Raw genomic sequence first — 26,976 nt, 5'->3', positions numbered from 1 at the left:
CCATCTTGTCCACCCATTTGTTACTCCTGAGCCCTGAAATTGCACTATCAATTTCTTCTGTTGAGATTTCAGACACAAGTTTTTCATTTTAGGCTTTACCGATGGAGGGGAGATCTAATGAGGTCAGAAATGTTTTAATTGTTGACTCGTCTGCCTTATCAGACTGTGTATATCATTTGTAGTATGTTTCAAATGCTTTCTGAATACCCTCCAATTTAGTAGTTACCTTATTTGTTTAGGGATCCCTGATTCTTTGAACTGTACTTTCTGCTTGTTGTTTCCTAAGTCTCCATGAAAGTAGTTTAGATGCTTTAGGACCTGCCTTATAATAGCTTTGCTTCATGAATGTAAGTTTTTTCTCAATTTCCTCACTAAGAATCTTGTCGATCTCCTGCTTAACTGGTCTCATTTGTTTAAGTATATCAATGCCTTTACTGATACTGTGGGCTTGTTCCATGTTCTTTAGTTGTTTTTGTAGGCCTAGCAACTTTTCAGCTTTAATCTTTTTTAGTCTTGCAGACTTAGCTATGACTTTCCCTCTAAGACAGGCTTTATATGCATCCCACAGAATGGCTGGGTTAACCTCCCAATATCATTATGTTCCAAGTACATTTTTAATTCATCAGCCATTTCACTTTTAAATGTGTGTTTAGTCTCCATAGAGTAGTTTTTGGTTTCCCATCTAAATTTATTTTCAGGTTTAATCCAGTATGATCAGACATGTCCCTCTGTCCAATTGTGCAATCTTTCACTTTATGATAGTCTTTGTTAAACATAAAAAAGTAGTCGATTCTTGAGTGAATATTATGTCTTGCAGAGTAAAATGTGAATTCTTTATCAGATTGGTGTAGGTGCCGCCAGATATCTATCAGTCCTAATTCCTGCAGCATCTTGTTTATTTGTTTTTCTATGAGACTCTTTTTCCTCATTCTATTGGTTGTGTCTAGCCTGGAGTTCAAAAGTATATTGAAGTCTCCTGCACAAATATGTGTGACATATGTTTCTGCTGCAATCAGACTGAATATCTTTTTGAAGGAGGTGAGATCACTACCCGGTGGGGCGTAAACATTACACAAAGTAACTTCTTTATGTCCCAGTTTGCCCCTTATTAAAATGAATCTATCTTCTTTGTCTTTATGTTCTCAAACAAGTTTGAAGCATACATAATTTGAAATCAGTATAGCAACACCTCTTTTGTTCCCAGATCTATGGGAAGAGAAAAAGGAATTTCTGAAGCCCATTTTCTTCAGTTTCTCAAGTCAGATAAATGTGTTTCTTGCCAGAAAGCAACACTCATTTTTTCCCCATTTTAACTTGGCTATCATTTTGCTCCGTTTGATGGGACTGTTTATACCAGTAACATTCAACGATTGTATGTTGTGATACTGCATGATCATTAGCAAGTCTAAACCTGTATTCCTGTACCTGTAGAAATGTGAACCCAGACCTCAAATAACACAAACACAGTAGAACATTAACAGAACATGTAGTGAACAACATCCAAATACTGAACAGGGCTTCCAATTTAGAGTGGCCTTTGTCACCTCACTGTGAGGAGGGGGGAGCTGCCACAAGGTGGGGCCCCTCAGCTATTACAAAAAGACAAAAAAAAAAAAAAAAAATTACCAAAGAACATACTAAAAAGAGAAAATAGGGTGGCTAAGATTTAGTTTGCATTGATTATTGTTATTGCCCAAGTTTAAAGGGAGGTTATCAAATCAGTCACAACTATTAGTGTAATTGTTGCTACTGTTGTTGCTGTGCAACTGTCTCTCTCTCTCTCTCTCTCTCTCTCTCTCTCTCTCTCTCTCTCTCACCCCAACTGGTCGAGACAGACGACCACCCACCTAGAGCCGAAGGATCTGTCCTAGGTTTCTGCCTCTTAACAGGCAGTTTTTCCTTGCCCTTGTCGCCAAGTGCTTGCTCATGGTGGTACTGTTGGGTCTCTGTAAATGTCCTGCTCTTCATGTCCATACATAAACTATAATAATATAAAAGTTTTGTTTAATGAAGAGCATTATTCTCAGTTTGAATTAAGGGTGAGGGGAGTAAGACAAAGTTTCTTAGGAACTGAGCCAAGATTCATTACTCATCCATCACCGCATCCTCTCTGTCCACTCTTTGAAACTCCTTGAGCCTCTCATTAAGGTGGGTGATGTTAGGTTTAAAAAAATCTAATTGGTAAGGTTATAATATGTGCTACAGGGTTTAAGGAATTGAATATTGGTGGTTTTAAGTTAGGGATTTAAGTTTAGGCATTATAATATGTGCTACAGGGTTTAACTAACCATTAACGCATGTCGATGGCACAGCATTTGGAGCAATTTGGGGTTCAGTGTTTTGTCCAAAGGAGCCGGGGATTGAACCGCTGCATATCACAGGCAATGGATTAAAAAAATTTATTGGCACATTCACCTACCTCTGTAGCTACATATTTTGATTTACACTACTGCATTTGTATACATTCCATGCTGTCAATCATTATGTGAAACCCCCCTTTTTATAGATTCAAATAACTAATTAAATCCAAACTGATAAGAAAAATAAACACTTAACATCATTGTGATAAGAACTACCTAAAATGCCAGAAATATCTTTGGGAAAAATGTATTTGACTTTTATGTAGATTTTTTTGTTTACTCCATGTCCCATCTGCTAACATGGAGGCAGCAGGCTTTATTAATATTAGTCTATACTGCATTCAGTCAGGGGGCGATTGAGATGTTTTGGCTTCCCGTTTGAAGAGCTCACATTTTTACCTATATGTACTGTGTGGCATGTTTTGTATGCATTAAGAATCTAAAAAAAATTGTCCTTCCATCTGTCCTAGTCCCTGTAGACACCAGTCTCATTATTGTGGTCCAGGCCAAAGAGGATGCCTACATCCCTCGTACAGGGGTCCTCAGTCTGCAGGAGATCTGGCCAGGTTGTGAAGTCAGATATCTGAATGGAGGACACATCAGTGCATACCTGTTTAAACAGAATGTCTTCAGGTAAACTACTATCTCAAAGTCACACATCATTCATATTTGGCTCCTTTGTAGTATGACTTCTGGAGGTGAAGTGCTGCTGAGTGACCACTAACAAAATCAAAAAATGACCTGCAACTGGACTTTGACTTCAAAACCAGTGACTCATGACTGCACTTGGACTTCAGCCTTTTGACTTAGAATGCCTTGTTATCATCCACGAGCCAACCCATGTTAGTGTAGAGCAACAGACGGACAACAGAAGTTAAATCAGATTATCACATTCGTATGATCTTTTCCTAAAAAAAAGAAGAAGAAAAGGGCTTTGTTTTTTCCTTATTTCTTGGTAGATTAAAAACTTACAACAACCAGAATACACTGGGCCTTTTCGGGTAATGAGTCAGGCGGGGGTTGCTGAAGTGGAAACATCCCCAGCTCCTAGAAACAGCCGGTCAGAGCCACTAACATTAGGCTAAACCCAGATAGCACCTCCAGGTATCAACCTGGGGCAATGTATGTGCTAAGCTAGCCTTGGACGGGCCTCACAGTTGGTGCTACCCTTACTATCTGCTCACACATCCATAACCCTAACCCTAACCCTTTCCCCCGCTGACTTCGGATGTTTTTTCCAGTTTCTTTTCAGGATCCTGAAGTATGTCTCAAGCACTTCTCCTTGGTGTGACCTTGCACTTGTACCCCTTCCTCTGTGATTCACCAACTTCACCAGTGTACATTTAGCACAGCAGCACCACCAGCTCTGTATCCTCACCGGCTGCCCGTGCCTGACTCTTGGCTGTTGCGGCCTTCTTCCTGTATACGGCGTAATTCCTCTGCACTGCAGTCTGGGTCTGATTCCAGCTTTACATTATTAAATCGTTTACTTCCATATCTGCAGGAACATTGCCTTGGTGTTCCAGCAGTTGTTCTAGCCTGTACAGGATGTTTTGAAAGTAAACAGCAGTGTTTTGCAGTTAGATGTCCGGATTGTTTTGGGGTGTATCCTTGTGGTCTTAGTGATGATTTCGTGTATTGGTTTTCTACCAGGCTGTCAGAGTTGAGGAGATTGTGTTATTCTTACAGTAATTCAGTTTCTTAATGATGATTGTGGTAGGAAAGCAAGGTCTGCATTTGTTTTACATTGATTTTGTTAGTTGTGCTTTTGGGTCTTTTTGATTTAATATTGTCGTTGATTTGACAAGAAGTAGTTGAGACCTTGGTGCTTTGGTAATATTAAAGTATTTTTAGGCTATGTTGTGATCTACAATGTATCTCTCCATACACATTTTCCAAGCTAACTAATAAAAAAGGATCCAAGTTGAACTTTTGTGAAATAAAGGTCCACACAATAGCAGCTATGAGTCAGTCAAAATACAAATTAAAATAGCCTAAAACCAGAAGCCTCAAGAATCCATTTCAGAGCTGCGGAGTTGGAAGCTTCAGATAAGGTAATCAGATATTGCTATCCAGAATTCCTTCAATTTTATCGTTTTATCATACTGCTGTTGTGAGTGGTTCAATAAAAATGGGAAATAGGGATGTTGAGAGTGGGCGTCCTTGTCTGGTTCCCTGATGAAGTGTGAAGGATGGTGAGGTGACCCTCTTTGTGATGATTGGCCCTCGGTGAGTCCAGTTGATTTTAGCCAATGCTTTTTTGGCATCTAATGACACAATTATGGTTTTATTTGTTTTTGTTGTGATATATTGATTAACATAAAAAGCCTTTGAGGCGTCTGGTTAGCTCAGTCAGTAGAGCTGGCAACCCATATACGGAGTTGCTGCAGTGGCCCGAGTTCGAATCCGACCTGTGGCCCTTTGCTGCGTGTCATCCCCTCTCTCTACCCCCCTTCCCTGTCAATCTTCAGCTGTCTCTGTCCAATAAAGACATGAAAAGGCCCCAAAAAATAACTTGGGTGTTATCTGAAGCATACTGAATGCGTGGACTGTACACACTGCACCTACACACTGTACCTTTTTAAATAAACATTTCGCAAGTATTCAGTATTTCTGTAAATGTGTAAAATCGTATTATATTAGGTAAGCACTTGGACTGTACTTACATAGCGCCTTTATAGTCTTTTGACCACTCAATGCGCTGTACACTACATGCCACACTCACCCCATTCACACACATTCATACACTGATACTACAGTTAGTCATGGAGTTCCACAAGGTTCTGTACTTGGACCAATACTATTTACTTTATATATGCTCCCTTTAGGCAATATTATTAGGAATAACTCCATTAACTTTCACTGTTATGCAGATGATACGCAGTTACATCTATCGATCAAGCCCGATGAAATTAATCAATTATCTAAATTACAAACATGTCTTAAGGACATAAAATCCTGGATGAGCTGCAATTTTCTGATGTTAAACTCAGAAAAAAAAACGAAATTCTTGTTCTAGGCCCCAAAAACCTTAGAGACTCACTGTCAAAAGATATAGTTACTCTAGATGGCATTAACTTGGCCTCTAGCACCACTGTCAGGAATCTTGGAGTTATCTTTGATCAGGATTTGTCTTTTAACTCCCACATAAAGCAGACCTCTAGGACTGCCTTCTTTCATTTACGTAATATTAGAAAAATTAGACACATACTATCACAGACAGATGCAGAAAAACTAATCCATGCATTTGTTACTTCAAGGCTGGATTACTGCAACTCTTTATTATCAGGTTGCCCCAGTAAGTCCATTAAAACGCTCCAATTAAGTCAGAACGCTGCAGCACGAGTACTGACAGGAACTAGAAAAAGAGATCACATCTCTCCTGTACTAGCTTCTCTGCACTGGCTCCCTGTAAAATGTAGAATAGAATTTAAAATCCTCCTCCTCACCTATAAAGCTCTTCAAGGTCAGGCCCCTTCATATCTTAAAGAGCTCATAGTACCCTATTACCCCTCTAGAACACTACGTTCTCTGAATGCAGGGCTACTTGTGGTTCCTATAGTCTCTAAAAGTAGAACAGGAGCCAGAGCCTTCAGTTACCAAGCTCCTCTCCTGTGGAACCAGCTTCCAGTTGTGGTTCGGGAGGCAGACACCCTCACCACATTTAAGAGTAGGCTTAAGACATTCCTCTTTGATAAAGCTTATAGTTAGGGTTGGATCAGGTGAGTCCTGAACCATCCCTTAGTTATGCTGCTATAGGCCTAGACTATTGGGGGATTTCCCATGGTGCACTGAGCTCCTCTCTTCCTCTCTCTTTCTGCACTCATGCATGTTCCATTAATGCATGTTACTAACTTCACTTCTTCCCCGGAGTTCTTGTGCTTTCTCGTCTCACAGGTTCTTATCGATCCTGGTGGAGCCTCCTGCCATGGTCCTGCTAGATTGCCATTGCCAATACTGTTGTTGCTGTGCACCTGTCTGTCTGTCTGTCTGTCTCTCTCTCTCTCTCTCTCTCTCTCTCTCTCTCTCTCTCTGAAGATGGATTAAGTTAAGATTAAGTTTTTGTTGACACAGTGTCAGACAGCTTTTGATTGATTGATTAATCTCCTGTCTAACTTATTTTCCATGAATGGGGATTGTATTCTTTTTGCATGGGAAATGGAATGCTTGCAGGTTTTATAATTGACTGCGTATCTTTTTCATTTCCAGACAGGCCATATATGATGCATTCAACAGATTCTGCCTCAAGTATCCCAACCTGAACTAGCAATGACAGACTGAAGCCCTTTCCTCCCTGTAACAGCAGCAGGACCTGTGCCTGGACACTGGACAAAGCAATGCCTGTCCACAGACCAGAAGCATCAGCATGAAGTATGGTAGTTAAGATCTCTTCTACTGAGACGTGATTTGTCTGAACTTTACAGGCTGTCTTTAGATTAAGGCCACTTTTCAAATTTCCTACTTCTAAAAGGGAACCCTGGTGCACCCAAACAAATATAATCAACTGAAACTGAATTTAGTTGTTGATGTTGATCCGTCTCTGCTTGTCGAAAGAACACTAAGGCCTCTTGTTTCACTCTGGTATCAATTCACTGGTCCACACCACCAGGCTGGATGTGTCCATCCTGATGTGTTCTGTTAGGAAACACAGACAGTGCCTGTTATATTGATATCATATCATATCATATGAGCAGAATATTAGCTACTGCAGAATGTAGATTACTGCAGTATATGATGAAAATACTAGGTATAAATGCAATACTGAAGACAGAGAAATATAAGAATATTGTAAAATATTATAGAATTGTTAGTTACGTCAAAGAATATAAGTATATAAGTTAAGCTCACTGTAAAGCTGCTTTCATGACAGAGAAATTCAGTAACTAATAAATAAGTCTAAGGGATTTTTCACAGTTATGGAAATGGAAATTAAATTTAAAAATCCTTATAGTTTCGTTGACCCTGTCTGATATACCTGTAGTAATTTTTTGTGGCAGAGTCTGCCATTCCCACACATTGTTAAAATGGCCTGCATACACATGCAGTATTCTCTGCTGCCTCGTATCACTCCACTAAGCCCTGCCCACCAAACCCACAAACGTCTCTGAAATGGCCTGTGATTGGCCAAAGTCTCCTGCAAAGGGCTGAATTTTGTAAAGCCTGAAAGGTGCAGAAGACTAGTTATCTCTCGGGCCACATTTTTGCGCAGAGATACCAAGAACAGCTGCCCAGCTATAAGTACTTTGTGGTATTCCTCACACTAACAACATTTAGTGTTCTGGTGTCAAAATATCAAAAATGATAAAGCAATTCTAATGTTGTACTCTAAAAAGTTCATGGGGTTGCTAGAGACCTGGGTATGTAAGAGATGCAGGTAATGTTGTGTTTTTCTGTTTGGCATCATGGTGGCACTGTTTACTCATGGTTACTATGAATAAATAAAGACACAATGATTAAAATGTTTGATGATGGAGCAGCAGCTTTAGTGCAAGTCAGCAGTTTCTTTGAGATTGGTAAGGGTTTTGTTACTGTGTATATTTTTTCTAATTCTTCCACCCCTTAAAATCAAGAAGGCCTCTGAGGTGAAGCTCATTATTTCTAATTAGCTCCACTTGTCTTTCTGCCAGAACAAATCATTTTCAAATGATAACATACCATTTTGAAACAAGAGGCCTCAGTGTTTCTGACAGAGACATACTGTACATAACAAGACAGTAAAATATGGTAACAGCTTGGCTTCTTTGGTCCAGATACCATATTATGTGCTACATTTCAGTAAATTATACTGAAGTGCATCAAATGCCACACATATGTATGAATACAGTATGTGAAAAAAAGCACAGGTTTTAAAGTGTGTTTCCTCAGAGCAGACAGGCTCTCTGGACTGACTACTCATCCTCTGCTGTCCACCCACTTCCTGCACCATGTGACCGCTGTTCATCCAAAATTTTCAGTTTGCTTGTGACAGAGAAAGCTCATTGTAGGTTCCTTTTTAATTTAAAGATGTGTAAACATGAAATTGAAATAAAGTCAAACCTACAGAGCAACTACAGGAGCTGTGATTAGTCAGATTACCAGCTCCTGTTGCCTCTCTGCGGGTTGAACCTGGAATTTAATTTGCACACTGCTTACACATCTTTCAATGAAAGTGGTCTGTAAAACTGTAAAGCAGGCAGCAGATTAATTGTGAGATGGAATAAGGTACATTGCACACTGGTAAATGAAATATGAAATTAAATGCATTTTTGCTTTTTTGATTATAAAATGAAATTCTTAATCATTTAAAGTCAGAATAAGGCATTTTCTTTGATAATATTATTTTGCTTTTGGGTTCATTAGTGCATTATTAAATAAAACAATTTTTAGATAATGTTTTGAAGATCCACTGTAAAATTTAGGAGGATCTATTGTCAGAAATTAAATATAAGCATTGTTGTGTTTTTATTACCTTGGAATGGGTGACATGAGCCGACAGATGCTGCGGGTCGTCTTTCATGGAGTTCGCCATGTTAAACCACCATGTTTCTGGCAGCTGGTGTGGAAACAAATTGACAGATGTGTACAGCCTTTCTGATGTCTGTTGTATTGTCATTCCCTTCATGGAAAGAGTCAAACTTGAATTTGACAGAGCACAGTCCTGACTAATGTTCAGCAAAAATGTCTTTAAAAGACCACACTACTGTATTTTTTTTTTTTTTTTAAAGTTTTAGCTTCTTAACTATAAATCATGTATGCTTCACATTTTGCTGACTATTTTGATTTTATACTCTACATGTTATAGCATGGCTTCTCCCTTTCTGCAGTTAATCATCTTATAATTACAATCAAACGTTGTATATTGAAAAATTGATGCAAACTTGATGCAGATGTCCATTGTGACGGGTTACACAACTCAACTAACTTTATTGTCATATTGTACATAAATAAGATGAAGACAATGGCTGCCTGGAACACCTAAAACATACCTAAAACAAAATAGTATGGTTTGTAAAATGGTTAGCTGTGATGTAAAGTGTAATTGATTTGTAGTAAATGGGCTAAAACATGGAAAACCACTGATTGGGTCCTGTAAGAACCTGCTGATGCTGCTTTCTGGAAGAGATCACAGTATTAGGTTCACAGCGTTTGATGTTGATGTTGTAGCAGGAAAAGTACAGATGGAACTAATATTAGTTTTTTGCATCCGTTCCATTCATTGTCCCAGTCTATAGCAAATAAACCTCCATAAATCAAAAATTGTAGGGAAAAAAAAGCTATTTAGACCTTGCCTTAGAACAATCAAGTTTTTAAGTTTTCTACATTGTTTTTATAATTCCAGTTTGCCTATATCAGCAAAAAACAGGCCTCAAAATTGTTGCAGTACCAACATTACAACAGCATATTTGCCTGTACGTTGGTGTTAACGTGATATTCTTAATTTTTACGCAAAAGTCAAATTCCACACAGATATGATGAAATGCAGTAGAATGGAAAAAAAAGATCTACTTGAGAAACAAAAGAACATTGCTGTAGGGTGTGAATTAGAGAAGGAGCAGCCAGTTCACAAAAAAAGGTGGCTGTTGTGGCTGTCATTATTACTGGGGTGAAAAAATGACCCGCTGTGGCTAACTGCTGTGGACAGGATCAACATCACTGGTAATGTTAAAATCACCCCACCTCCCCTAGAGACACAAATTAGTGTTTTTCTTTGATGATTTTTTGAGTGTTTAAAAAAATTTGGGAATGTTTCTTCACCCACATTCATTATCCAGTGAACTGTGCCATGTTGTTCCATTTATATAATGTTAATGTAATGTTGCCACTGACACAGCAGACCTTCTTTGTTCTGACCACCACAGTTCCAGCTAATTCAGCAACTAGATGTTTTTTTTATATCTGTTCATTTGTACAGTTAGTGAATCATGCTAATTTAAAATCTATTGTTAGAACCTAAAGAAGTCAGTTTTTTTTTTTTTTTTAAATGACGTGCTCAGATTTCTATTGGTTTCAACACATTTTAAAACCTCAGCTGCACTGATGCCAAGTGCTACAGACCCAGAACACAGCGGCTCTGCATCTATAATGTCTGTTTATTCCGAATTAAAAGATAACTTCTGTATTTTTCTTCTTTTGTATTGCTCCTACTAACAACTACTGTGTGTGTATCAAAGCCTATTATATCTTCTTCCTGTGTGCCATGGAGGTCCATTGTTGTCCAAAAAGTATTAAACACATCAATGAGCCACACTGTTGCACTGTTCCTTCATTACCATGAAGACACAGTGTAGTTAATTTTGATCCCAATCCCAAACACCGTCATGCTGCCCTAAATACCCACTAGACCAGTGGTTCCCAACATTTTTCCTCTCCATATTTTATTCAATGCATAACAGTAACAGAAAACAACTGATAAACTGTACAATGAACACAAACAGTGAACACAATAACTGCAGTAGGTTTGTGTAAACCCTGAGATTTGGATGAATTTTCAGCATTATACATTTTTTTTATCAGAACCGGAAATCTCAAATACACTAGGCAAAATACCACATGCAAAAAACTGCATGTTTTTTGTCCAATTGTATGGGATTAGCATAAAGTGGGCATGTCTGCACCCCCCAACTCCTTTGGGTGAAAGCAGTGCCTCTATTTTGTCTTGTAGTAAATGCAAATTCTGAGGTCTTTGGGGATTTTAATACCATAAAACAAGAATTTATCTCCACTTCCTACGTCACATTATGCTGCTTACAAGGTTCATTATTAGAAGGTAGGTTAGCTCAGTTTATGTGAATTATTAAAGTTTAAACACCCTCTGCTGCACTGTCAAACCAAACTCCATTTGTAAAGCAGGTGTTTCATGGATTTTTTTCACAATAAAAGCTTTATTTACATCATCACTAAGACTCTTTACTGATTCACTTAAATCTACAGTTACAATCGGCACATCATCATTCATCATCATCATTTACTCAGTAAAATCATTAACTTAACCATTAACTGTTTGCCACAGGCTGACGCATACTGACTGTCTGGTTCCCGCAGTTAAACATTTTTATCCTCTGCGGATTGCCTGAAGACAGATATTTTCTTTTACTGTCTCTCCTTGATTAGGAAAGGAAATACAATTGTGAACTGGCTTTTTTTATTGTTTGCATCAGGAAGGGTGACAATAGGCACAATTACAGCGCTTGCTCCACCTAAAAAGAGGCTTATTTTGAAGACAAGAAAGTGACATATGGCTGCTCTCTTCTATGATTGTGATGGTAAATCAGATTTCAGTGCCAGTGACACCACCACCCAACCCCGCTGGAAACACCCCTGTATAAACTGTCTTTTAAATTAAATGATCTATTGTTCTAGTTTTATTGTTTTTTTTTTTAGTCTGGGTTTTTCTTTTCAGTTTTCCTTCCTTCCTTTGTACTGCTTGTGAGTCAGAAATAAAGACTGAGTTGAATTAAAACTCTTCAAGACTTTTATTTTGTAGCTTGTTTACATGGGCGAGGTGGAGCCGGATGTGTCGTCATCTCCTCTGTGTACACCAGCTGATCGGAGCAGGAGCAGGTCCGTCATTATTATCGTTATTTGTAGAGAATATCTGGGAGCACGCAGGGTCTGGGTCTCTCTCTGCGCTCGCGTTCAGCGGGAAACAGCAGCGCGTACAGCTGACACCGAGCCTCGCGAGGCTTGTTTGTTTTTGTTCATACATCACCAAGGCCTACCTGCGATGCTAAGCTAATTAGATAGCAGGATTCATGGAAGTGAACCGCTGATAAACGAAGCGAACGGCCAGGGAATATCTTCCCAGCCACCCTCGAGCTAACGATGGAGGTGTGATGAACGTACAGATATCGATTATTGAGCTAATATCGGTCGTCAATGGCTAGAGAGTGATCGGAAGGTGGCCACAGACAGGCTCTGACAGACGAACACAGGTACCTGGTGGCAGCAGCGCTCTCCTCTAGCTGAAGATGTGGCTCAAACTGTTCTTCCTGCTGCTGTATTTCATGGTGCTGTTCACGCTGGCGAGGATTTTTGAGGCAGTGGTCTGGTATGAGACCGGAATGTTCGCCACCCAGCTGGTGGACCCAGTTACTCTCAGTTATAAGAAGTTGAAGACCATCCTGGAGTGTCGGGGGCTGGGGTACTCCGGACTGGCTGAGAAGAAGGATGTGAGCGAGCTGGTAGAGAGATCAGGTAAAGGTCAGGGTCTGGGCTGGGGGTGTTTGCATCGTAATCATCTGCACATCAGCACACAATGATGAGTCATAGTTCAGTTTCTAGGGGCAAAAACTGATACTTCATGGTGGGCCACTGCTCATAGCCCTTAACAGTCTCTACAGAAACCTCAGATATATGTTTGGGGTCAAACCGTGTCCTAATAATATGATGATTTAGGAAAACATGTTTGTTTGGCACAGACAACCAAAAAGTTCACATGATAGATAGATATATACTTTATTAATCCCCTATTGGAGGAATATTTAGAAAAGAAAATGAATAAAGAAAATGAAAAGAAGGTGTGACAAATAATAAATTCTATTCCTCAAAGTCAGTTCTTTAAGTTGTATGGGCCTTATCCAATCTGATCCAATCTTGTTAACCCATATCCGTATAAGCATGATATCACTTCTGCGTTTGAAGATAAAGTTCCACCTTATTGAGTAACCTGAATGATACATAGTTTACCAAGCTGGATGTACCTATACGCTATGTGGCGGAGGCTTTCCAATTCATAACAATGAGCTTCCATCCCAGTCTGCCTCAGATCTATGGTAAATGGCCTTTCTAGTCTTCCGACCACTCAAAGCGCCTTTACACTACGTGCCACATTAACCCTTTCTTACACATTCACTCAGTGATGGCAAAGCCCATCGAACAGAAACTAACACATTCACACACCGATGCACGGGGTTCAGTATCTTGCTCAAGGATACTTTGACTAGTGGCACCAGGAGCCAGGGATCGAACCAACAACGTTCCGATTACGGGATGACCCGCTCTGCCTCTGCACCACAACTGCCCAGGGTCTCCCAAAATGTACCAGGCTGGAGTGAAACGGACATCTTTGTCAATAATTGTTTAAATGTAGTCATTTATATTAACCAAAATGCATTGAGGTAAAGACTTTTTTAACTTTTATTCCATTTTTGGGAAGTTGGGGAAAAAAGGGAATAAATAATTCAATTTTCAATTCAATTTTATTTGTATAGCGCCAATTAATTACAGAAGTTATCTCAGGACACTTTTCAAATAGAGCAGGTCTAGACCGAACTCTTTAACATTAATTACAGAGACCCAACAGTACCACCATGAGCAAGCACTTGGCGACAAGGGCAAGGAAAAACTGCCTGTTAAAAGGCAGAAACCTAGGACAGATCCTCCGGCTCTAGGTGGGTGGTCGTCTGTCTCGACCAGTTGGGGTGAGAGAGAGACAGACAGACAGACAGACAGACAGACAGGTGCACAGCAACAACAGTATTGGCAATGGCAATCTAGCAGGACCATGGCAGGAGGCTCCACCAGGATCGATAAGAACCTGTGAGACAAGAAAGCACAATAGGGTTGGTTGTTTTAATTGATAGGTTTATGACAATATATGATTCTAGTTGATATATGATCCAGTCTACATGTGCTCTGATGCTGCTTTCCATTTGTCTCGTGAACTCGGAACCCGAGTTGTTCTGCCGCGAGAACGTGACGTCATTGCCTGGCTTGTACCACTTATAGTGTTCCAGTTTGTCTTTGGGCATTACGAGTCGGAAAGAAGTGCAGCAGCTGTCTTATTATTGCTTGTGGCTCTTCTAAACAAGCTCAATGTGAAATAATAATATGTTTTTCTACAGAAACACTAACATTTCAAGTAATTCCGTTATTGCAAGTCTTACATTTCAATAATATTTTGCCATTTTCGCCTATTTCAATTTCAATAAGTGCTGTGGCGTTTGTCTCGAGCCACCAGGGGCAGTGGCGGGCTAGTGTTATTGTTAGCTACATTAGCCTATTTAGCAAACCAGCTCGAAAACAAAACTTTACATTGTATTGCACGCACAGCAACACTGTGCAATGCATAAATTGGTGACCGGACTAAAGCAGCAATGTAAACAAGTGTGTAGGAGCATTTAAAATCGACATTAAAACGACCAACATGGTACAAATACAAAGAAAATACATCTTAATATGGGTGCTGCCATCTTTGTTTTGCGGGTCGTATGTGACCCCCCGTCCAGCTCGGGGTACCCTGAGGCACCCCGAGCTGGACGGCTGAAATTCCGACCAAAAGGGGGTGTGTCTCGGTGAAATCTCGCGAGATTTACACTTTCCAACTCGGATTCCGAGTTCACGAGACAAATGGAAAGCAGTATGAGGATTTGGAGGTCATACGCCTTGTATGACCGGGTTCCCCAGAATATTCTGTGGGAGGTGCTGCGGGAGTATGGGGTAATGGGGTCACTTCTCAGGGCCATTCAATCCCTGTACTTCCAAAGCGAGAGTTGTGTCCGGATGCTTGGTCGTAAGTCGGACTCGTTTCCAGTGGGCACCAGGGCTGTGCTTCGTCACCAATCCCATTTGTGATTTTCACAGACAGGATATCGAGGTGTCGTCGTGGGAGGGAGGGGTTGCAGTTCGGTGGGCTGAGGATTACATTGCTGCTTTTTGCAGATGATGTGGTCATGAAGGCATCATCGGCCTGTGACCTTCAGCATTCACTGGATCGGTTCACAGCTGAGTGTCAAGCGGCTGGGATGAGGATCTGCACCTCTAAATCGGACGCAATGGTTCTCAGCAGTAACAGGTGGATTGTCTACTCCGGGTAGGGAATGAGTCCTTACCCCAAGCATCTCAGGGTTTTGTTCTCAAGTTTTTTTTTTTTTTTCCGGGGGGTGGCCAGCGTTTCCCTTAGGGATAGGGTAAAAAGCTCGGTCATCCGCAAGGGACTTTGAGTGGAGCCGCTGCTCCTTCGCATAGAAAGGAGCCAGTTGAGGTGGTTCGGGTATCTGGTGAGGATGCCTCCAGGGCGCCTCCCGAGGGAGGTGTTCTTGGCATGTCCAACTGGGAGGAGTCCCCGGGGCTGACCGAGGACCAGGTGGAGAGATTATATCTCCACACTGGCCTGGGAACGCTTCGGGATCCCGCAGTCAGAGTTGGCCGATGTGGCCAGGGAAAGGGAAGTTTGGGGTCCTTTGCTGGACCTGCTACCCCTGCGACCTGACTCCAGATAAGCGGATGAAGAAGAAGATGATGATGATGATGATGATGATCCTAGTTTGATCATTGATTTAGTATGAAGACTTTATTATCTTTAAAAGTAGAAATTTAAATATTTCTCTGATTGGATTCCTTAAGATAGATTCCCCTCAAGTCTAACAAAAAAAAAACAATCAGAGTCAAGAAAGATAGTTGATTGAGTCTCATTCCAGAGGAACCAGATTTTTTCACAGATTATCTGTCTCTTGTACTACTGTCAGGACACAGTGAAAGTTTCAGAAAATATGACAAAAAGTTGTTAAACAAAAAGTTGTTAAACAAAAAGTTATTAGTTATAAAATTTGCCTACTGCAGCTTTAAAAGTAACAGTAGGATGGGCTGGCTTCTACAGAAGCAAAGCCATTAAATTTTTTAAAATGCTGTTATGTTGTGATTACGATTATTTTGTTATCTTGTCAAACCTGTTGCTAAATGCATGGAGAAATTACATGCATCATGCCAGTTAATATTCATTTTCATACTGACCAAAATGAGCCAGCAGCCAAGAAAAAGTGCATGAAAACACATTGCAGGGCTCATTTAATAAATCTCAATATTTCCCTGATATATTTAGTCAGTATTATAATAAATAATGTCTTAAATAAACTCTCAGATGTACATTTGGTCAAGAACTTTTCAGTTCAGTTATGAATTCTCCGACCTGATGTTGAAGGATGAAATCAGGTGTGATCAAATGAGCAAGACATTTTCCAGCTTTCCGTAATTATCCCGTGGTCTTAACAAACCAGTAGGCCTTCTGTTTTCTCAAGATATGTAGATAAATTAACTTCGTTATAGAGTATATATAACTTAGTTATTACAAAGACAAGTTAAAACTATTCCTCATTAAGACCCTGTGGATTTAGTATGTAAGGGTGTATGCAAGAGAGGATGCTAATTATCGGTTTTAAGGCTGATCCGGTATTGGCAATCTTAAAGCTGATCAAAAACCTGATCCTTTCTTTACTGAACTCTCATTTATTTGCTGTAACCTCCTGTGTTTTGTTGACCTCAGCTTGCTAGTGTTGCAGCACTGCCCTTCTTTTTACTCGTGAAAAAAATGAACTCCTCTCTGACTCCATGGATCCGCTAAGCTCTGACCATAACAAATCTGTTGCAAAACAAAAATAGTAGGTATGAGTCTATGTCTCATGTCGCTGTATCCACATTTCCCTAACTTACGTCTTTTCCTTGCTATTAGTCCCTCCCACCAGGGATGCATGGAGAGATGCAAGGAAATGAGGAGAAGGAAAGAAGGAGCAAGGAAATATGTTTTTAGTGAATTGAGATGTCCTTTCTTCTGAAGCATCACATGAAGCAATGTCCATTTCTGATGACAGCATCACACATACTTTCATACAGCCTTAGACCTAACTGGTCACCACATCCCTTCAAGCTGAACATGACTAAACTGGCCAAAGTGTGATGAATGGTTCCCCCACAGACGTACCAAGCACAGAGTGAGACATACAACCAGACGTCATATCCCTGAGGTATGACAGCACAAGTTAGAGATGTGAGACCGTGAAGAAGCCAGGCAATTTCATTAAACATGGCCCGTAGAGTTCGGTTTACAAAGCAATGCTTGATGACACCGTCGTAGCATTTAGCCGTGAACACACACCCAAAGCGCCCAATACACCCTGGAAGTGGAATGCATTTTAGTGCAACAATTGTGGCTGGGAGACGGATGCTGCTAACAGTTTTTCTTAGGCCAATCAGTTTTTCTCGACCCAAACCTAAATTTAGAATTGGGTTTGGATAAATACGTCCTGAGCCCTTTTCAGATCATGGCACTTTTTTATTCCCCTACAGGAGAGCTGACACAGGGGGAGCTGTACTCAGCCATCAAGAAAGAGAAGGAGCAGACAGAGGCAGGAGATGCCAGCACTACACACTTCAGTGGAGAGATGCACTTCTATGAATTAGTGGAGGACACTAAAGATGGGATCTGGCTAGTTCAGGTAAAAACATGCAATAATGGTATATTGAAACAGTAGGAAAATCTCTATCATCTCTAATCAAATACTCATTTATCACAACATGAGCCATTCTAGTCTGAATATGTCATTGTATGCTGTCTTCATTTTTTCCATTTTTCTTTTAATTGTGTCCCCAATATTTATGGAAGCAATACCAAATAACATTGGGATTGGATGTCAACCAGGGGCACAAAAGCTAGTTGTGACTCTGCTTTCACACGCAGATCAGAAATGGAGTAGAGATGTCCTGAGTTCACCATAAGTATCAGTACTTGGGTAAAAGGCTGTATACCGGCTTAGTAGTACACTTTCAGAGTAGGGTGGATCATGACTTCTGGGGAAACAAAATGGTGAACAGGATGCTGCTGGGAAGCCTTTCCAATCTTCCAACCACTCAAAGCACTTTTACACTGCATGCCACATCCACCCATTCACACACATTCATACAATGCCCAGCATTGGGAGCAATTTGGGGTTCAGTATCTTGCTCAAGGACACTTCAACATGTACTTTATAGTTGCAGTGTCCCTTGACAGATTTGTTCAGTATTACCTGTCTGACCCTTTCCTGTCCCTGTGTGAACCTGCAGGTCATTGCTCAAGGCCGGGAAGCTCTGCTCAGTCAGTCCAACTGGGAGAAAATGGTTCAGAAAGTGTCTCAGTTTGGGATCAGAACTGGAACCTTCAATTGCTCTAATGACTACAGGTAGGCAGCAGGGCCTTCCTCAAATGCACCAACACTTTCCATTCACTCCAGGGCTCACTGACACCAGACAAATAGTATTTAGTATTGGACCAGTTATCCTAGTAGGGATGTGAGATTTCTTCTTGTTCTTGAAAACATTCTGCTCTTTGTGTACAGAAAAAATGTGTGTATTTGTCAATAAATCTAATAAAATAAAACATTTAGATGTCAGGCAGTGTTTAGAAGTGTGAGCTTATTTTTTCCATTACTTACTGCTAAAGGTGAAACGAGCTCAGCTCCAGAATAGTGCAGTTGCATTGAGATTTCATCTATAGGTGGTGCTATAAATCTGCTGTACTTGGATTGAGGAAAAACCATGACAGCCAGCCAATCAGCAGTAATTTGACACAGCAATTGTGTATCAGCACCAAATATTTTGAGTATATGCAACAGTGTGAAAGCACAGCTCCCACTCAGGGATAAATTGACCACTGGAGGCGCTAAAGATCCACTTTAATCATCTGATAGTGAAAACAAACTTTTACCTATGGATAGGTCGAGGCAGACGGCCACCCACCTAAAGCCGGGGTCTGTCCTAGGTTTCTGCCTTTTTAAAAGGAAGTTTTTCCTTGCCGCTGTCGCCAGGTGCTTGCTCATGGTGGGAACTGTTGGGTCTCTGTAAATAATTTTATTAGGAGCACGGTCTGGACCTGCTGTATTTGAAAACTGTCCTGAGATAACTTTTGTTATGAATTAGGATATTAGTCTCACTAGCCAGTCTCTAAGCGCTTTGCTCAATAGAGACTGCAGGCTTTCCCAGTATATAAACCTGTATTGCAGTACCAATCCAAAGTATTTAGGGCAGAGGACTTGTGGAGGTGCTTGTAAAAACTGTCGTACAAAATAATATTGCTCTGGACACCATTTTCAAGGAACCCATTCAATTTCAGTTTCAGTGGTAACACTGCTGTCTGTGGATAAATGAACTAACCCTGTCATAGTTAAAGTGAAGTGAATGGTGTCCTGTGACTAAACAGTACAGAAAAACATAACAGGGTGTGCATTAGTGCACAACCAAAACTTTGTTTAATCTCCATAAAAACAGGCAAGGAAGAGTCACAACCAAGAAGGAGAGCTCATTATGTGAAGAACTATGTATATGGTGATTCTCGTCAGATTAAATGTGGGCAGTAAACAGGGGACAGAACGCTGGTGGTCCAGTGAGACTGATAAAGAACATCCCGTTGTCTGTTTTCATATGCCATGTGTATCACTAGATTAATACCTGTCTGTTACACTGCTCTGTGCGGTCTCTCTACCAGGTCATGTATCAAGCGTGGCTGGCAGCGCTCCACTCTCATCATGTCTGTTCCTCAGACTTCAGCGTCAAAGGGCAAAGTCATGCTCAAGGAATACAATGGCCATCGCATTGAAACCGAACACATCTTCCGCTGGATGACCTCACATGTTGCTCATCGAATCAAAACCCTGCGTCGTTCTGTGCAGCTGGTGGAGGAGTGGCGCTCTGACCCAGCCCACCCAGTAAAGATGTTTCTGTTCGCCCGTCTGTCCCAGCCACCTGCCTTCTTCTCCTCGCTGTCCATCAAGTTCACTGGCAGGATCGAGTTCATCTATGTAGACGTACGTCACTGGGACAACCGCAGCACCCTATCAGAGATCGGTGTGACACATAGCCCCGCTTACATCCTCAAGATGCCTGAGGGCATTTATCGCTATGGCAACAGGTAATGTTTGAACATGGAAATGATAATGTTATCCATTATCATACAAATACAGATCTCCTTTAATTGTCTCTCTTTTTTCTTTCCACTCCACCTCTCCTGATCTTCTCCTCCTGTCCTCCATCCTACCTCTTCTTATATTCTCCTAATTTCCTTAACTCCTCTCCTCCTCCACTCTTCTTCTTCATCTTCTCTCTTCCTCTTCTTTTTTTTAAATTCCTCCTCTCCTCTCCTCTCCTCTCTTTAGTACCGGGGAGTTTCTGTCCCTGGCTGCCATGGATACTTTCCTGCGTTCTGTCCAGCCAGAGGTCAATGACCTGTTTGTCCTCAGTCTGGTTCTGATCAACTTGCTGGCCTGGATGGACCTCTTCATTACACAGGTCACTTCCTGTTTTGTCCATTAGATTCAGTCAACTGTGTATCTTAAAAGCACACTATACTCCTTTACTCAAATACAATTTTGAGATACTTATACGTGGAATTTCCATTTAATGCGACTTTATACATTTCAAAAGAGAAATGTTGTAGTTTTTACTCCAATACATTTATTGACAGCTATAGTAAAGCTGGCAGCATGCTTCTTGCAATGGGCTCTGCAAATACGTGCCCATGCCTCTCGATATTTGAGTTGTCACTGGGTCTTTGGCTGCTCCTTGCTGATGATTAGAAAGTAGAAAGCAGCGCATATGCTGTACAGTGGAGACATACAACCACTATAAAAGTTTAAACTAAAAACAGTCACATTCAGCTTTTCCTGCTTTCGTCTTCTACAGCAGCCTTGCTGTGTCCTCTCTGTAGACTGGTCCATAGCACCCCCTACAGTGTGAGACATCAATGGATGAGAAGTAGGGCTCGCGGCAGTATGTGCACATAAATTGTTATGGACGGTGCACACACCCAAAGATGGGCGCAGGTCGCCACAGGAGCATGCTGGAGCCCTTACTATTAAACATCTTATACAGAGTATTGGAATAGAGAGATACAGTTAGTTTTGTATTTACTGTGCTGGGCGGCTGTGGCTCAGAGGAAGAGCGGGTCTAATCGGAAGGTTGTTGGTTCGATCCCCGGCTCCTGCCGCCACATGTCACAGTATCCTTGAGCAAGATACTAAACCCCGAATTGCTCCAGATGCTGTGCATTGGTGTGTGAATGTGTGTGAATGAGTTAGTTTCTGTTCGATGGACTTTGCCATCACTGAGTGAATGTGTGTGAAAGGGTGAATGTGGCACGTAGTGTAAAAGCGCTTTGAGTGGTCAGAAGACTAGAAAGGCGCTTTACAAGGCTTACAAAGCTATACAGGTCCATTTACCATTTACCATTTCTTTACCCTGTATTCATTTTCACGGACAGGGAGCAACAGTGAAACGATTTGTAGTTCTGATCCGAACACTTGGAACCTACAACTCCATACTGCTGGTGTCCTGGCTTCCTGTTCTGGTAGGAAGTCCTCTATACCACTCGGTTCTCGTAACTGACTTCATCAACAACTTGTTATTTTCCACACCTGCCTTTTTCAGTGACATTGTCACATCATGGGCCTAGTTGTTTCCTGTTCTGATGGGCCTGTTCCAGAAAGGTGGTTAACAAACCCTGAACCTAAACCAGAGCTATAAGTTAACTGAATACACTTTTTCACTAATTACCAAATAACTAGCTAATATAAACAAGCTTTTGGTATGTAGGCATGCAACATTAAATATTCATACCTTATTAAACCTCACTATTAGTATTTTAACTGATTGGAGAGCTGAATTGATGATAATTTATCACTAATCACTCATTTGTCACTCCCCCCAGGCTCTCCTCCAGCTGCCCTATCTGGACACTCTGTATGGATACAGTCTGAAGCTTCTTCGTTATGCTGACACCACCACACTGGCCAGCCTGGTTAGAGCTGACTGGACATTCTACTCGTCCCACCCAGCTCTCTTCCTGTCCACCTACCTGGCCCACGGCCTGCTTGTTGACTACTTTGAGAAGAAACGTCGCTGTGGCATCAGAAGCCAAGAGGACAGCACCACCAACTTAGAGTGGCTGGCCAGTCTGTGGGACTGGTACACTTCCTACCTGCTCCACCCAATTGCATCACTGCAGCAGGTCCCATCTGACCACTCAGACTGGGAGGATGATCCCAACTTCCTTTTTGAGCGTTTGGCTTTCCCTGATCTCTGGCTTCGCCCATTAGTAAACATGGACTACATTAAAGCCCTGCCAACTTGGAGGTTCAGAGCTGTAGGTCTGCACGGGGGGGAGGGGTCTGGTGGAAGGCTGGATGATGAGACAGATAGTTCACATTCAGACACAGAGAGCAGGGAGCAGAGAGATTCCCCTCCTGCAGGTCCCAGCAGCTGCAGAAGGCACGAGAAATCATTGTGCAATCAGGACAACAACACACAGCTCTCTGTGTACAACAACATGGACTCTGCCTCTGCCACTGCCGCTGCATCGTCCTTCTGCTGTCGTCATGGGAACAGAAGCTCACCATCAACCGACGAGGTGAAGGAGGATAGCTGCCTCACATTTGAAGGTGTCTCAAACCATCAGCACTGTGATTGGTCAGTGTGGCCCGTTGACATTCTGCAGTGTTCAGAGTGTGTGGTGTGTCTGGAGAACTTTGTCAGTGAGGAGCTGCTGATGGGTTTGCCCTGTGGCCACGCCTTCCACCAGCAGTGCATTGTGGTGTGGCTGGCAGCAGGCAGACACTGCTGCCCAGTGTGTCGTTGGCCCAGCTACAAGAAGAAACAGCAGAGAGCTGCAAAGAGCAGCTCTACTAAAAACAGACTGCAGGACTGATGAGTAAATCTAACTGAGCCCTTCTTATCTTCATGTCTCCTCTCTTCTCTCTCTGTTCATTGGCACCAAGCTCACTGGGCATTGAGACTGTGTCTGTTATCATCACAGCTTGCTTGGGTGAAGTCAGGACTGGGGAGGAATGAAGTAGGATACATCAGTCAGTTGGGCTGATGTTGTCATGAGCCATCAATCAGCTTGTTTCCATTCCTGTTGAAGGCAATGTGCTGGCCATCATAGCAGACAGACGGAATGAATGCCCAGTCAACTTGCTTTCTGAATACAGAGGATATTGAGTCACAAGAAGTTGCTTACTATATCAAGTCAACTGCATCAAAATACAATTGTATAATAACACATGTACACTGTCTGCTCCACCCTGTATCATGACTGACAAATGCAAAAACCTCTGTGTTTGATTTTGTATGTTAATTAGACTTTTGTTAAGAATAGAGGGAAGTCGATAGCTCTTACTGAACCCTCTCTCATAACAAAAGAAACGTCAGTCAGCACAACAATGCAATTCAAATTAATCGGTGTGAAAACTACTTCTGTTTCTGAAGGTCTTGACATGACCCCATTGACATCTCCTCACAATGTACATTTTTACATGACTTAAGTATTTATTTTGATTATCCAGAAAGAATTTGCTTAAACCAAGTTTCCTACCCCAGCAGTGTCAATAGTTATGACCTAATTCCTGCTCTAGTTTGTCTCTCTAGTGTAAACATGCAGCACTTGAGTTGTGATTTATCACTAAGAACCGTTACACATACTGTTAATAGCTGTTGTAAACCTTGATTTTAGATAAGGATACAGAATACAGCCAGGTGGTCTAAGGGTCTTTTCACACATGAAAGTCCAAACCAAGGTTTGCGTTTTTGATACACTGTATAACTTAGATCCAGTTTAATTTGGTTTCACATTGCAACTATGCGAGTGCATTAAACAACTGTATATGACATACCTAGATCCTGTTGTCATCACCTACATGGGCTGCGTCTCCCAATACTGGCAAGTGATTTCTTTGTAGACAGGCTTAATGTCAGTTCAGCAGATGGCCTTCAATTGCAGTTTGAATGAATGGACAAACATGAATGAACAGCTTCATTTTGTTGCCGCTATGATAGTAATAATGTCAATTAAACATTCAATCTCCTCTTCACATGTACTACCACAGCTAATTTTGTTTTATTGCGTGGTTTTTATATTTGCTCGGTCCTGATGATAGCCTGCCAGGACTTCCTGTAATTGACCCTTTTTAAGTTCCGCCCCTTTTTGCTCTGTGCTCCAATAACAGCTGATCAAGCCTCAATAAGAACCTCGGTCAACTTCCTCCTTGCCTTTACTTAGATATGCTGGCTCATCTGTGTTGAAAAGACAACCACATTTTGAAAATGGTAAAAAGATTAAAGTTTTACACTTGAAAATACTATTTGATCTGGACTGAGACCACCTCTTTACGTCTGACCAAGGTTCGGCTGTTAAGCCAGACCGTGTGACAGGGCCCATAATGTGGATACAGTACCTAATCACTGAGCCATGTAAGGGCCTCTAGATCACCCTCATTGTGCGTTCCTTGTTCTAAGTAGCTTGATGTTCACTAAACCACAGACGATGACGGTTGCCCACCTACAGCTGGGGTCTGCTCGAGGTTTCTGCCTTCTAAAGGTCCAGTGTGTAACATTTAGGGGGATCTATTGAAATCTACAGAAATGGAATATAAATATAAAGATGTTTTTAATAGTGTATAATCACCTGAAAATAAGAACTGTGTCTTTATTACTTTAGAATGATTACATGATTATATCTACTTTATATCTACATAAACCGTGGGCCCATGGAGTCTGCCATGTTGAACAGCCATGTTTCTACAGTAGCCTAGAACAGACAAAACCAAAGACTGGCTCTAGATATGGGTGTTCACATTTTATGTGCATTTCACATCCACCGAAATTCCTCCTTTGTACTTCCAAGGGGAGGGTGAAGCAAATGCAAACTACACTACTAGATGTCACCAAATCCTACAAACTGGTCCTTTAAAATCGACGTTTTTTTCCTTGTCCCTGTCGCCAAGTGGTAATAGTGGGAATTGTTGGGTCACTGTAAATAATTTTACAGTATGGTCTAGACCTGCTGTATTTGAAAAGTGTCCTGAGATAACTTCTGTTATGATTTGGCACTATACAAATAAGATTTAATTTAATTTAATTTAATTAATGATTTTAAAGGTTATACTATAACAATATAACATTTTAGAGATTAGTGATCAGAGGCCACACCCACAACATTCCACAGCATAGCCAGTACCACAGCTGAAAAACACATGAAAGCTGTGATAATCAATACAACATATCAATATAACAATCAACATATTATTAACATATATTAACAGTGGGTCAGTAGGTTGTCCTTTGAATTTAAACTCTCACCTCATTTTCAGTGACCGGCTCCAATAAACCCAATGCACACTACCTGTCCAGCAGCAAACAGCCTTTTAAAAACTAGCTGTTGAACATAGTAGAGACACAAGCAGCTAAAGAGACAGATATTTCCCCCATGAGCTGGTGAAGATGAAAACAGCCAGAAGGAGAGTGACTATTGGACTTATATTCATCAGGTTGATACAAACACCACTACAAGCATAAGGAGTTCGGTCTAGACCTGCTCTATTTGAAAAGTGTCCTGAGATAACTTCTGTTATGAATTGGCACTATACAAATAAAATTGAATTGAATTGAAATACAATGATCATGTTCCTCTGCAGCAGTTTTTATCCACTGTTTCAACTTCACTGGGTGATGATACGGATGATAAGGACTACGGTCGAGACCTGCTCTATTTTGAATAGTGTCCTGAGATAACTACTGTTATGATTTTGCGCTATATAAATAAAATTTAATTGGATTGAAAAATTTAATTGATATGTAAGATGTGTTTTGAGCTTGCAGCTTTAGTGATATTATTTAATGAATGCTGTATCAGGACTTTAAACCATGATGTCAGTTTTCCAAATTGAATATTTTAAAATTAAGGCTAAAAAAGGTTTTGAACTCTACCATTTGCTGTACATCTTTCAGATGTCCAATGTGGTTGTCTCTGTGAGGTATAGTCTGCGTGGCTGTTATTGGCTGACCCTTGCTTTTACCAGAAATGGACCTGTGTTAGTGAGAACTGATATGAATTTAACATTGTGGGTATCATGTATGAAGGTCCCAAGTCTTTACTTACATTGACAGATGTAACAGAAGGGCCCCACAATGATGCTCAGTAGTACAGAATAGAATAATTAATCCTTTTAAAAGGTCCAGTAGATATTTTTTATAAAAGTATTTGTATCATATTTGCTGAAACTTTCACTATATCTCTAAAGTAGTACATGAGACAGATAATCTTTGAAAAAATCTGGTTCCTTTGGCTCCTCCAAGTGCTCCTAATGGCATTTGCTAGAATTCAACAACCAATCAGTGCCAAGAATGATTATTATATCTTTCCCTGGACATCGAATGCAGACACTTTGAGACCCTGGGAATGAAACTCAACAATCATCTTTCTTCAATCCTCCAACCCAAAGCTTCCTTGTATCTTTTTCAGCTCTAATTGGTTGTTTTCACCCAGCCCTGTTGGATTCTTGAGCATTAGGAGTAGCTAGAGTAACCAGATTTTTTCACAGATCATCTGTCTCAGGATATAATGAAAGTAAGCAAATAAGTCAACAAATTATTTTTATAAAAACTGACCTATAGTGGCTTTAATAAACAACGCTCTTATTAAAAGTGAATTTCTTGTTATATTGAGGATTTTTAAACAAATCAGTATAAATGACTTGCAGATATTAGAATAAGACTGGATAGTCCTGCTTCTGGCAAATATAGAAACTCCAGCAAGTTAAGGAAACATATTCTCTGTATTGGATTGCATATTGTATAAGTTACAGTTTACCTTTAAAACTCACATGTCTTGCTGATGTCATTCTGTCTAAAATCCTACTTGTGGAGCTGTAGCAGGCTGTTTCTTTACCTGTATTGTTTTAAAAAAAAAATCCTGATTTAAAACTGTAATTTATCAACTTTTTTTAAGGGTGCTTAACTATAATCGTTCAGTTCCTTCCTGTCCTCTTTCTGTCTGTGAAGGGCAAGAAAAGAAAAATGATATGTAAAGTAGTAATACAATAAAATAAAAGATGTTTCAGCA

General features: G+C 40.8%; 2 protein-coding genes across 3 annotated transcripts in view; both read left to right on the top strand.

Annotated features, from left to right (window-relative positions):
- The window catches only part of abhd18 (abhydrolase domain containing 18), a 29,377-nt gene extending 18,141 nt beyond the window's left edge, over window positions 1-11,236 (top strand). Inside the window, exons 13-14 of one of the 2 annotated variants that reach the window (XM_051421249.1) lie at window positions 2,831-2,993; window positions 6,570-11,236. In XM_051421249.1, coding sequence (XP_051277209.1) covers window positions 2,831-2,993; window positions 6,570-6,627 — 221 coding nt within the window. In that variant the 3' untranslated portion in view covers window positions 6,628-11,236. Of the gene's footprint in view, window positions 1-2,830; window positions 2,994-3,601 lie in introns of both variants that reach the window. The other variant, XM_051421250.1, reaches the window with a different exon arrangement.
- Window positions 11,237-11,861: 625 nt separating this feature from the next.
- On the top strand, window positions 11,862-26,976 carry rnf103 (ring finger protein 103). The gene is made up of 7 exons (XM_051421230.1): window positions 11,862-12,533; window positions 17,400-17,548; window positions 18,156-18,271; window positions 19,573-19,995; window positions 20,240-20,372; window positions 21,343-21,429; window positions 21,790-26,976. Exons 1-7 carry the CDS (start codon window positions 12,308-12,310, stop codon window positions 22,783-22,785), a joined length of 2,130 nt encoding a protein of 709 aa, XP_051277190.1. The 5' UTR covers window positions 11,862-12,307; the 3' UTR covers window positions 22,786-26,976.

Source organism: Dicentrarchus labrax, unplaced genomic scaffold (genome assembly GCF_905237075.1).
Source record: "Dicentrarchus labrax unplaced genomic scaffold, dlabrax2021, whole genome shotgun sequence".
NCBI classification, from domain to species: Eukaryota; Metazoa; Chordata; class Actinopteri; family Moronidae; genus Dicentrarchus; species Dicentrarchus labrax.
This window is presented reverse-complemented; position numbering and strand designations above follow the sequence as displayed.